At 38.2% G+C, this 13,199-nt stretch overlaps 1 protein-coding gene across 5 annotated transcripts; it reads right to left on the reverse strand.

Moving 5' to 3' along the window:
• Positions 1-269: 269 nt before the first annotated feature.
• Positions 270-12,821, reverse strand: LOC103713571 (outer envelope protein 80, chloroplastic-like). 5 transcript variants are annotated; one of them, XR_003386872.4, is made up of 17 exons: positions 12,154-12,788; positions 11,354-11,447; positions 10,765-10,847; positions 10,512-10,609; positions 10,340-10,409; positions 9,538-9,631; positions 8,029-8,110; positions 7,812-7,847; positions 5,016-5,169; positions 4,795-4,935; positions 3,816-3,886; positions 3,591-3,669; positions 3,374-3,489; positions 2,854-3,001; positions 1,212-1,281; positions 853-945; positions 270-769 (listed from the first exon to the last, which is right to left on the reverse strand). XR_003386872.4 is itself a non-coding variant. In XM_008800550.6 (16 exons), exons 1-16 carry the CDS (start codon positions 12,652-12,654, stop codon positions 615-617), a joined length of 1,992 nt encoding a protein of 663 aa, XP_008798772.3. In that variant the 5' UTR covers positions 12,655-12,821; the 3' UTR covers positions 270-614. The 5 variants fall into 5 exon arrangements, 3 of the variants coding, with proteins under 3 accessions (XP_008798772.3, XP_088572472.1, XP_088572471.1); XR_015975515.2 differs by having other exon boundaries at positions 638-769; positions 884-945; XM_008800550.6 differs by lacking the exon at positions 853-945 and having other exon boundaries at positions 12,154-12,821.
• Positions 12,822-13,199: the final 378 nt, after the last annotated feature.

A 13,199-nucleotide genomic window follows, 5' to 3' on the forward strand; every position in this document is an offset into this window, starting at 1 on the left:
GCATAAATCACGCAAATCTAGAACATACACTAGCAGTAATATAACCACAACCTGGAGATACACATCTTACCTGCAGCACGCCAATCCTTCAATGAGCCATGCCCACAACCTCAGCTTAGACTAGTTCAAAATTTGGACTACTGAAAATGAAAGAATTCTTGGAATACATGCATAGCACCAGCATAGGCAATAAACGGTAACTTTCGATCAGGGAAATAGAGCTTGCAGCTCCTCAATGACTTTACCAGATGTGCAGAGCACCCAGGATATGATCCAAAATTTTCTAAGTTCATCTTAAATATGATTGCGAGCTGTGTAAGGTACATGATCCAAAATTTGAAATATCTATCTATACATTATAAACCTTCTCATGTCTTGCTCTAGGAACAAAACTCTGCAATAAAAACAGCTTCATGCTCGTACAAGGCCAATGAAAGAAAGCCTGCGATATATACTGTAAAACATGTCCTCATACAGCCCTGGAGGAGGAGAAAAAAATAAAATGCGATCTATTTTCCTGAAGATGTGATACCGATACCTGAATCGCTAGAAAAACTAACACCATAAAAAGAATTTAGCATAGATCCAACGGGCCAAGGGAGAAAAGGAATGAATTAGTTGCGATATCCAACTCCAAAGTGGAACCTCCTTGCTAATTTGTCATTAAACCCATATTCTAGGCGCAGGGGCCCTAGGGGCGAGTCTACACGAATGCCAGCCCCAAAGCCACGACCATTCCCAGGTTTTCCCCTTGCTCCAGCTGGATCACCTGATCAAGCAACAACAAGAAGCGGGATGATGAGATCAAGTGATGAGCGTTATTCATATTATGCCTTGTTTTTTTTGAACTACCTTCATTAGTTATTGTTACAGAAAATATTACCAACTCCTGAAATGCCACCATTGGTGTGATACAATACCACAAATACATGAATTAGAAACATCCTGCATATAACACCTACATTGTTATCTTAACAATAAACACAATTCTTCTACCATAAAAGGCAGAAAAAAAGATGTGGCTAAGACCATAATACAAAAGCAAAGGACGAAAAATGAAGTATTTCCCCAGCAGATGATAAAATCTAAAAGCCCACAGAAACAGTGCTTTTTAACCAATGCCTAGTTTATGTTGTTTTCTTCAGTAGCTTATGGACAAGCATGATAGAAAATGAAAAATAGGGGGTAAAGTATTTGAATATAGGGTTTACCACGCACTGTAGGGCCTGAACCAAGGTCATTTCCATAGTCCGCAAATAGCACGCCTTCTACTGGCCCAAACTATAAAGAAACAGAATAAAATAAACAAGCAGGCAATTATATAAACAAATGGAATAAACTAAACAGAAACATCATAATGGATGTGCATGTATGTGCATATGCATGCATGCTCGTCCGTATTTACTCATAGGACCAGATTCTGATGATTTGCAGGGAATGATTCAGGATAGATCCAGCATCTACATCACAAACATATTTACTACAGCTGATATAATATGATTTAAACAAGAAAAAAGAATGTGCAAGATTTAGAATTCAAGTAGTGAAGTTTTAAGGTTGAAAGTTGAAACTGAACTATAGTGAGGAGTTATAACAGAAGGATGAGTTAAATTTCTATATAGCAAACCAAGTAGCAGTCTTTGAAACATAGAGATAAATATGCAGGCGAAAATCAGCAGCCCAAATTCCTAAACAAACAAGTTCAGTTAAATGGTTTGTCTATCACTTGTTGCAGATCAAGATATTGAATGTTTGCATGAGGCCTAACAGTGGAAGCAACAAAGTTGTACTGCAAAGAAACAAGCCTTGATGTGTTCACATCAATGGAGCTCTTTGCTTCAACTCAGAAAGGTAAGTTACGTATCAATGGCTTCACATTGGCGAATAAGAAAAGGCCAATGCCATACAAATATCCCCAGACCTGTAAATTTTGAGAAAGATGAGGTGATGATTTAACTAGCTGAGCTGCTCCTGCCTATGTCCCCATCCAGATAGGATGACAGGCCTCCATGGAAGCTCACTGACCGTAAGGGTTTCACAGTGTCTTCATTTTACAAGTTTCTGAAAAAGGGAGGGTTGGTTGTCCTTATTACAGTTGTTTGTGTAAGATGGGGGCACCTTAAGAAAATCAAAATCTTCCAATGGTTGGCTCTTCAAAATTGAATTCACACCATGGATCCCTTAGCTAGAAAAGGATGGGTGTCGGATCAGGCCTGCATGCTTTGAGGGAGCGCAGAAGAATCTTTTAAACCTATCCTCATTCACTGCTCATTTGCAAGAGAGATTTGGAACAAACTTCAGTCTGCAGTGGGAGTTAAAGGATGACCTGCCACCCTTCCCCTGGCTTGGACGCCTTGGAGGAAAGCAAGAGTTAACCTGCTATACATCAAGCTTGGGGTCAGATGCCCCATGTTGCTTGCTGTCCTCCGTGGACTGAATGCAATACAACGGTCTTAGTTGTGCTGGAATCGGCTTGAAGACTTTCATTACCTAGAGACAACTTTGTTCTACAAAACATGTTCAAAGTCAATCTGATGTAACTCAAAAGCTAAATTTTTGATGTAGTGGCTGTATATTCTTTTCATAACTAATAAATGAAGGAAACTCGATTTCCTCCTTATTCTCACACACAAAAAAAAAGAAAGAAAAAGCAAGTTCAAGTTAGCTGATTAGGAAGTATTATATCATTGGTGATTTCTGCTCCAGTTTTGGTTATTAGCAATGGAGGTTTAAACCTTCTAATAGAGAATAAAATACAATCCACTAATAAACCCTTATTCTAAAAGTTCACCAGAAAAATCAACCGGCAAAGAAGTAGCAATTTGAAATAAGGGGACGCAAGAATCAAATTACCATGCGAAATGAGATTTCTCCACTGCCAACCATGTATGAGCGACCAGAACCCACAGCACCTTCTTCATAACCCCTGACACTGTTTATCCCTCCAATGGCGAATGCTTCATGAGGCGGAAAATTTCCAATAACATGGCCTCCAGATACACTACAGCATTGAAAGGCTGATGAGTATAACGAAAAATGGCACTGAAGTGGTGGCTCATGAAATGGAGCTAAACCTACAGTTGAGCAGCCTCATCAATACCCACTTATTAACTCTTCCATTAAATCAAGTGATGACCCATCATATTCTCTCTTTTTTCAAAAAAAGAAAGGGGCGGTTCACTGAGTTAAAAGAAAAGTTAAATAAAAAAGGAATAGGAAAATATTTTGAGAACAGCTATTTAGCAAACAAGGTTTGACATGTCCAAGAGCAATGCTGCAAAGAATATTATTTAGCTAACAAACCACAAAAATGACAAAATGGTATCAATGAAGATCTTTGATATCAAAAGATCAAAGGCATGTGATGTCATACCTTAAAACAAGTCGAGCAGGCCCAATCTCATATCCTTGCCTAGCACGAGCACTCACTCGATTGAAACATAACCACTCAGGAAGAACAGGAAGACCTTGTTCCATGTTGAACACAAACTGCAGTAAGGTGGTTATGGAAGGCTAGATGAGACAAGGGCAAAGAAAACATGTATTTCGAATGGTTTATCTTAACAAATGTTTGAGATGAAAGAACTAACTGTTGAGGAGCTATGATCACCAGAATCTGTATAGACACCTTCAAACTTTGCAATTAGCATGTCATCATAACCATTGCCACTGCAATATACAAGGAAGGGATAAAATTCAATGAAGATATAAAAATAGATAAATTAAGCGAAATACTATGATGAGACCATGATGTAGTTAAGTAGTCTATATCAAGGTTCAAATATCCAGAAAGAGAAAAACAAGGCCCTAAATACCTTGCAGTTAATGGACTGTTGTAAATGTCTCTGATTATTGGATTGCCTCTATCATCACGAGCACCAGCATGCTAAGAATAATAAGAATTATTACAAGCAAATGTGATGTAAGAGGAAAATAAACAAGACAGCATACAATGAAGCAAGGATCAAAGAAAGAAAATAACTGAAAATTCATAAGATTTTTTCAAAAAAAAAAAACTATTATTCAAAGCTTGACCATTATAGTCATGTTTATATTCGTTCCTGTGGTCGAAATTGAAAGTCATGATATTATTTTAGAGATGTGATAATACGAATGATAGAACCTATGGTATCAGTACAATATGCAAGTCATGATGCCATCCATGGATTAGGCCACAAATCTATCGATGCAATCCCTGCAAATAGATCATAGAGATATTTCAAGGTCATGCAAAACTTTGTTTACAGCTTTCTTTCATAATTCATGTGCTATTGTGCCAAAGATTTCTGTAACAAATACGATCATGTTTCAAGAAGCTTCTCTTCTAAGAAACGTATGCTTTAAACTATAATATATTTGGAGTTGGAGAAAATTAACCATGCACATGATCACTGTCAGACATCATTATCATTTACTCCACTAATCGAGGAAAAAAGTTTACTTAGTTGATAACTACAAGCAAGCTTCTTTAACTGCAATCTTTCATCACTACATGTTGGTATTTGCATCACCAGTTTCATATACATGTTGGGAGATAAATCATTTCCAACAATAGTAGAATCTTGGGAAATGTTGACATAGCAACAAAGGTATATGCCAGACAGGTTCTGGATATGCAGAAAAGATGGAAGCAGCCCAGAAAATCATATGCAATGAGTGTTAACATCAAATACAGGCCAAATGGGGAAAAACAGACTTTTATTCAGAAACATTAGCAGATGCAATTGTCAACACAACGACATAAGATGAAAAGTCAACACCAAGAATTATTCTAAATTATTTCAAAGAAAGTACCTGAAAAATAAGCCCAAGTGTTCCACTCCACTTGGGCCTGAAAGGCCGACTATACTCAATTCCAGCAGTAACTCGTGCAATTGTGAGGCCACCACGAGCAGATACGATATTCCCATGAACAAGCGATGGAGTCCTAGAATTCTAGTACAAAATTTGCACCCCTCAAATTAATAATTATTATAGTGTGATGCGCACATGCACCAGGAGCACATAAAGATTACCTGAATCATGATTGCTCTAGATGTCCTCTTATTGTCTCCTTCAATCCATGGGTCAGTATACTTTATGCGAAATATTGAATCAATTTGCCCCCTTTCCAGTGAAAAGTTGAGTTTTTGGTTCCTACCAAAAACATTCCTATGCGAATATGCAAAGCTGCAACAAAATTCACATATGAGCAGAACAGCAGAATACAAACTTCTTGTAATTCAACTACATCCTAAATGTCAGATCCCGGGCAAAGAAAGAAAATTATTTTGCACGGTGATTATGTTATATAAAAAGCTAGCACTATACACACTTATAGCATCTCTTTTAGTTAATATCAGTAATTTGTCTAAAGCTGAGAAAGGCGACATGACTCGAAGTACAGAAATACAACATAATACAACCAGCCCTCCACTGTTAAGGAAATATAGTGCAGGCAAAGCAAATGCAACCTTAAAAGCAACCCTCTTAGATAGTATTTAGTTTCTTATTAAATGAAAGAGTCCATTAGTTTCTCTTAAATGAATGAAATAATCTTATCTCAAGTATGCTAAATACAAGCCTAACCCAAGTGATAAACATTCAAGGAAGAATGAAACACCATATTTAATTAGATACTGTAATAGTCTTTTCCGAAGCTATATTGTATAATGCTACTAGTTCTAGTAAGTGACTATAGCAGAGCCATAATGTCTAACTGCTTGAGAAAAGTTCAATATTGAGTAAACGTCATTTAATTGACTATCCGCTGCAAAAGCATTAAGTTTATTCCAATTAATGAGGAAGCATCTATTCATAAGTTATCAATCACATTAACATCAATTGCTGCTCAGTTGAAAATTAGCAAAAGATGTGAAGTTGTCATAACAGGCTAAAATATATTTCACACAGAAGGTATTCATTATTTTCCAAAAACATCCATTGCAATCTAATGTTATACCCATGACAAGGGGCTCATAGTAATAAGCAGCAATCTTTCAACCAGGCAACATTATCCTATCCAAACACTTTATATCTCAAATTGACTCTCCGGACCCCATGACAACACACTAGCACCCACAAGCAGTATGCTCTAAAGCACGTCATGAATTCCACAAGCACTTCCATTACATGGGACTAGGTGTAACCATAATGAGCATGCCATAATAAGTATACATAGGATTAGCAAATAATTCAAGAGCACACTAAGAAACTTTTCCAAAGAAACTAGCCTTTGGAATTCTTAACAAACCTAACATGGAAAATGACATGCACGAGGTCCACTGATGCGCTGTGGATGTTTTTAGAAAAGAATAGTCTGCAGCATCTACAAATTCAGAGCATTTTATTTCCAATGTTCAAGTTTAAATATGTATTACTTGCCCTCAAACATACTTTATGGATCATACAACGGTCGATCCACTATCTGAAGCAAGATGGAACCAACAATCTAACATTTTAGGTCGAGGGCAAGGTGAACACTAAAAAATGTACAATATGACATTTTGAACCTGAAACGACGTCTCTCTTGGCTTATGAGATTCTAACATATGACTTGATGAGATAGCTGAACTCCAAAATTCATCTCCGTGGAAAGGACTCAGGCTAGAAGAATGACTGGAGATGAATAGCCACATATTTGAAGAAGCCTCCTCTATAGTGGTTGAATGAGCAAATGAAAAGGTATAGTACCAGTTATAGAATGCTGGTTAGGGATGTTGTTAGATTACTAGGAACAAAGATTGATACTTTGGCATCTCCTGTCTTCAGAGGAGACTCAGCAGCAAACTGGCTGGTGAAGAAATATGTCTTATGATGCCCGGATATTATGCGACTATAATTTTTGTTTTGAGATTACGGAACTAGTGGGTTAAGACATGCAGTCTCCAGATAGGAAATTCAGCAATTTTGGTGTCAAAATAATGTATTCAAAAATCTGATTGAGTTATTGATCTAATGTTACAAAGGCAGTAGTAGGCACGTGCATAAGCTTCTCGCTTGGGGTATAAAGACAGTTGGAAACAGACTGTCTTGATAACATGAAACTTTTCAAAAGCAAGCTACAAGTGCAGGTTGAAGAGTATAGGATGCATGGAATGCTGTACTGCCCCGAACTACCCAGTTCGGGGCGTACTGAGCCATACAAGGGGCGGATCGGCATGGTTTCACCCCTCATTTCGAAAAAACAGCAAGGGAGGAAAAGAGGGAGAAGAAAAGAAAGGAAGAGAGATAGAGAGGGGAGGAGGGATGGAGGGAGAGAGTAGGAGAGGAAGGGAGGGAGGGAGGGAGGGAGTGGGAGGTGGAGGGAGCCGAAACAGGGGGAGGAGGCCCCATTGTTTATTTCAGGGCTTCGAACTAAAGTCGACAAGTGCTGCCGAGAAGCCCCGACCCTTGTTTCGTTCAAAATAGGAGAACTGATGGCCCCCTCCACCTCTCTCTCCCCCCCCCTCCCTCAACCTCTCTTCCCCTCCCTTCCTCCCTCCCTCTCTCTCTTCTTCTCTTTCCTTCTCCCTCTTCCCCCTCTCCCGCCGGCTTTGCTATGTCGGTATGGCCTGGAACAGAATGGCACAGTACTATACCATACCGTAGTGCCAGGCAGCCGATATGGATCTTGGTACCAGCACATCATACCTTGATAAGATGTATTGAAATGTTGGTTCAATAAGGTGCAAAGTTTATGCAAATTAACTTGATTATAGGACGTAAGAAAAATGTCAACCAATATATCATGCAGAAGATCAATGCCAAATGGATAAGGTTACAATGCTAATGGCAAAAATTCGGAAACAAATTGCATTGATGAAATTTAAAAAAAAAAAAAAAAATATTACCTGCCAATCAATCCTGCAAGAGGGCCATTTGTTATCCTACAAATATAAGCAAGAAATTATTAATACAAGATGGCCAAATATTAAGAGATTAAATACAAAAAATATGTAATGCATTTCTTTTGTGGCTATCTATTATCCTAAAAATGTCACAACAAGTAATTATTAATAGAGGAAGGCCAGCAATTAACAGATGAAATTTCTTTAGAGCATCACTTACCCATATGAAATTCCACCACCTGCAGAGAAACCACCACTAGGACGCTCAACAAGATTCATTACTAAATCAACCTTGCGTGGATCTGCAAAAGTCCAAAAGGGTAGGAATGTCAAATGTTAGAGTCAAAAAAAGCAAATAATATTGCTCATGATTTGCTTTCAGCAGCAACTGGTGAGGATGTTAAGATGGCTTGCAATGTGTAAAAGTAACTGCACAAGAGAAAAGATTTATCAACTGCTTGCAAATTGCAAGCACAGAATCTAGAGCCTATCAAATTTTCTATAATGACAAAATGCAAAGCACACAACACAGATTCACAAAGTTACATACCAATAAGTAGCTATAAAAACACTACCCAGCTAAAGAGATAAAAGACCCAAGTACCCATCAAGTATTCAAGTCTCAGCGGGGCGTCCTATAGGACATTGGGAATGAGCACTATCACAAGTGTTGGGATGGGGACCATCCCACCATCGTCCCAGCTTCATGTTAAGCTCATCTCAGGACATCCTCCATCCCAAGTGTCAGGATAGGGCAAGATGAAGGCACGTCCAATTCCACTAAAAAAAGGGGATGGCCCCGTCCCATGGGATTTGAATCATTGGTATCCATAAAATGTGTACTTTCCTTCTTGTCCCATGTATACTAATCTTTGACCCTTATGTATATTGAGCAAAAGCACTCGCCCTTTTAAATGTGGAACAAAAATTTAGCCCAATTTTCCTATTCACAGAACAACCATCACTAGAGCAGGGAAGCTTCAGCTTTAGAGTCTGCAACTTCATTGAACCACCTGACTGTAGCTCAGGAAGCAATGGCCTACTTCGTGAAGATTCACCATCAAACAGGGGTTGAAAATTTTGTCTTCATTTGGTTTTGCACCTCATACGAACTGCTGCATTTGATTTATCTTTCAGTTCATCGATCTATCTGTGCTGGCAATTCATTTGTCACAGCCTAGTGCTACAAATTACATAGATTGTTTCATATTATAGAGGTTGCTGTTTTCTTTTTAATTATTTTGCACCTCTTGGAAAATTGTAGATGCTATTGATGTACTGTGGCTTAGTTATCCAAATTTAGCAGCAAGTTACTCCACATATTACATGTATCCTCCCTCATTGCTTCATCTCCAGCTCCAGCTTCCTGCTCCTACATGCCAAAACTGATCTTAACTTTTAAAATTGAAACCAGTTGATGGTCTTGCATGCTTGAAGCATAGTTAATTACTTGATATGGTCAGGTCAACTTGTTCATATTAATAGCTTAATATCGCTTAAGCAGCATTTCAGCACTTGATACATTAACACAATAAGAAATCTGGGGTGAACTTTTTGAGCTGGAAATCAGTATGCATAATTTTAAATCTGCTGCAAATGTTGTATAATCAAAAATGCACAAAAATAGATAAATACATGGTTGATAGGCAAAATTTGTGATTACAATATCCATTGTGAATAGAAGTTAAACTAGAAAAAGAGAAAAAGACAACTAACAAAGGTAACTCACCTCCAGTGGGCTGAGGAATAATTGTAACATCTTCCATAATTCCCATTGTCAGTATTGTCTCAACATCTCTTTTTCCTTGTAGTCTACTGTATACCTAATGCAGAAAGTGTTGAAGAGATAAACACCTTATAAGCCAAAATGGATAAGAACACAACCATATATTTCAATATAAGATATAGTCATTCTCCTAACTAATGTGAGACACAAACATATGGAACAAATAAGTATATTTTTCTGGATAAAATATAGTTGCTCTCTCGACTAGAGCACATGAGTAGCAAGCACACAGTTTTTATTTTTTCCATGCTAATTATGTTAAGGTCATGTTAATTTGTCTTGCAACAACCAAGGGGGAAAAAAGAAACATGAGCCAATTTTGATATCACTGTGGTTTAATCTTCTTGCCGTGAAAAAAGTATTTAATTTTTCCAAAAATGACATATGTTGCCATGTCCAGATATATATGCACAAAGTTAGAGATTATTTACTCAAAACAGCAAAGCAGTTGCAGTATCTCTTTTAAGGCATCAATCTTTGGAAAGTTGGTTTGTATATTATGATTTGTACCTCAGACATAAATGCATCTTCAGCATTGCACAACCTCTGAACTTTCTTTATAAGGAAAAAAATAAAGAAAGCACAAGCCATAACAACAATCATCATAACCATCAAGATATATCCCAACAAAACAAAAGATAAACCTATTTGAGATATAGTAAAGAAAATCAATCTCATTCAGGGATTACAAGCATTGCAATAATGCAGGCTAACAGCCACATAAAATGAAGGCCCATGCTTTGACCTGTCCTTTCTTCGTTGTCAGTTGTTGAAGTATAGTCTCTGGCCTTGTCTTCCCTGTAGTTGGTTCACCACTGAATATAACCATAGAGAGACTTAGGGTCAGCAAACATGCAATATAAGTTGTTATAATAATGCTTTTCATGATTCCAAATGCAATAAGATATGATTCTCACGTCCTTCTATCAAGAAACTGAATGACGATGTTATTAACCTCAGCTTCAGAGACTTGCAACCTAAGGATTCCTCCTGAAAGAATCTCGGCATATGAAACCTAAGAAAAAAATCCCACCAAAGAAGGATCAATGACAGATTTAGTATATCTTTTGAAAAAACGCTTAAGAAGTAAAATTACAAGGAAAAAATGACTGCAAATCAGATGCCACTAGAAAACCTATTTCACAGAAGTAAGTGCAGTGGAGTACCAACCAAACCAGATAGTCCACGTTCGTAATACCAGCCATTGATGGATTTAATCACTTGATCCAGATGCCTTATGTTGACTATTTTTCCTGCATAACTTGACACCAATACTTAACTAAGCGCCCAACTGACAATAGCATCAAATGAATGTTGCCAAGGCTAAAGAGTTGAGAGAAAATATATTTTCGCCTGATCATAAGAAAACAATGGAAGATATACTTCCACTCTTTTCATCTAAGACAACTGACTGTCAACCCTCCACCATCTTCATCATGGTCAGGGGGCAGCACTACCAATATCATAGGTCAACAGAGAATTACAGAAGGGAGGGGGTTTATTTAAGAAAAATCACCTATAATCTAGATGGAAGTTGGGAGAAAGGATTTAAACAGTTAGATTTTGATAGAAGATATCGACGTTAAATGGCAAAAGTAAATAAAGCTGGCCATTAATAGGTGTGATAATTTTTGTAATTATAGTTTTGATTGCATGCTTTTCTTGTGATGATTGCCTTAGAAGCTTAGTCTTATTTTTCCTGTTCTGTGATGGCAGCAAGCCATAAAGCAAATAGATAAGAATAGATGAAAGAACCTACCATATCCATCACGAAATGCATCCTCCAAAAACTTTAAAGGAAGAACATTTGCACCCTCACAAATCAATCCTTGGAACTCCTGATTAGGTTCTACCTGGTATCACATAAAAGAAATTCACAAAATTGTGCCACGAAAAAGCAGATTAATCATACAATTTTCCTTTACAAGCCTGCAAGGTCCAGCCCTCTAATCATTTAATTCTATGATTTATGATAAAGAGATTGCTTGAGGGCTAAAACCGAACTGTCTTTAGTAGAAATGAAAATGGGCCTAAATTCTGAACTTCATGAAGTCATTGCTCGTAAGCACTATTTATTTCAGCATCTCATTTGATACCACGAGTACATAGTTAAAGCTATGTATATGTTAAGATTGTATAATGATGCAATCAAATCTTATCAGAACCATTGAACACCAACACAAAGAGTGGGTAGTATGATACCCAATGTGTCATGAATTTAAACCGTCTGTATTATGCATTTAAAATAACTTGTTTATTGCACCTAACCTCAACCTTATTTCGGATATTAGAATTAACCAATTGTTAAGAAAAGGGCATTGTAAGCGTCTAAAATCTACCTTTCCCATCTCCAATCCTCATAGATATCCAATCCTCATAGATATGATTTTATGAACAACTCATGAAAAGAAGATCGCAAGCTGTAAAGCATTAGTGGCCACGATAACACAAAAAGTCCTTCCTTTTCCCAATCTCCTCCTTGTTTAAACCCTATAAGCACAATTTTTAAATATCTTGAATCCAGGCCGAGAAGGAAACAATCAAAGGACGAGCCCTTACCTGAAAGATCAGCCGGATCCCATCCCGGGTGTCGACGGCAACGGGCATACAGGAGCAAAAGTGCCCGCTCTCGATGATCCGGTGCACGTCCTCCTGCACCTCCCGCACCGTGAGCGCCGAGTTGGGCCGGCACGACTTCAGCGCGCCGGTGGCGACCGCCTCCAGGTCCGCCCGCTCCAAGGCCTCCCCGTCCTTGTTCCGGATCAGCACCTCGCTGATGAGGACCCGCTCCTCGTCCTCCTTCCCGTGCCGCCGAGGGTTCGCCTCCGCCTCCGCCCGCGCCACGGCGAGGGAGGACGAGTAGGGAAAGCTGGGCCTCCATCGGTTGGGAAGAGATGCCACGAATCCATGTATCGCATTTCTAGCTCGGTCGAGATGGAAGGAGAGGTGGTGGCGAGCGAAGGGAAGGGTGGAGAGAAAGGGAACGGGCCGGTGGGCGATCGAAGAGCGAGGAATTTTAATGGAGGACGACACGAATCGGACGTCTTGGTTTCTCGCCATTGCGATGGAGAAGGGTGGAGGAGAAGGAGGGTGAGGAGTAGAGAAGAAGAACCCTATGGTTCGAGGGCTTCTCTCAAAAAACCTAAGCTTTCCGCCATTACGGAGGGGGCCAAAGCTTCGGGAAGGGGCGTTTTAGGCTCAGCAGCGGGGGCCAGCGACTTAGGCCTGTGGGAGTTTTGGGCGGCCAAAAAGAATTATCTGATCTGCCAAAAATATTTTTAGATAGAAAAAAAAAATGATAAAAATTTGAAAAAAAAATTATTTTAGTTATTTTAGAAAACTAAAAATAGTTTTTTTTTTTGGGATGAAGCTCTATTTCGGAGATTTCCGAAAAAACTATTTTGAGCTTTGTTAGAAAAATATTTTTTATCAAAATACCTATAATAAAATATAACAATTACATACTTTGTCCTTTTACAAACCTAAAAATCTGTCGGAGCCCTAACAAAAGAACTTAAAAATTAATTTATACTAATAATTATAATATTTTATACCTTTATTATTATATTATACTATAAGTATAATATTATATTACATTATATCAT

This window comes from Phoenix dactylifera, chromosome 2 (genome assembly GCF_051530095.1).
Source record: "Phoenix dactylifera cultivar Ajwa chromosome 2, Ajwa_hap1_PhDact_Kaust_v1.1, whole genome shotgun sequence".
Lineage (NCBI taxonomy): Eukaryota > Viridiplantae > Streptophyta > Magnoliopsida > Arecales > Arecaceae > Phoenix > Phoenix dactylifera.

Excerpts from the sequence above, each read along its gene's own strand:
- LOC103713571 (XM_008800550.6), bottom strand. The coding sequence starts at position 12,654 with ATGGCGAGAAACCAAGACGTCCGATTCGTGTCGTCCTCCATTAAAATT. Across the intron at positions 3,670-3,815 it reads AACAGTCCATTAACTGCAAG|TGGCAATGGTTATGATGACA; the intron begins GTATTTAGGGCC and ends TGTATATTGCAG. Across the intron at positions 3,490-3,590 it reads GTGATCATAGCTCCTCAACA|TTTGTGTTCAACATGGAACA; the intron begins GTTAGTTCTTTC and ends ACCTTACTGCAG.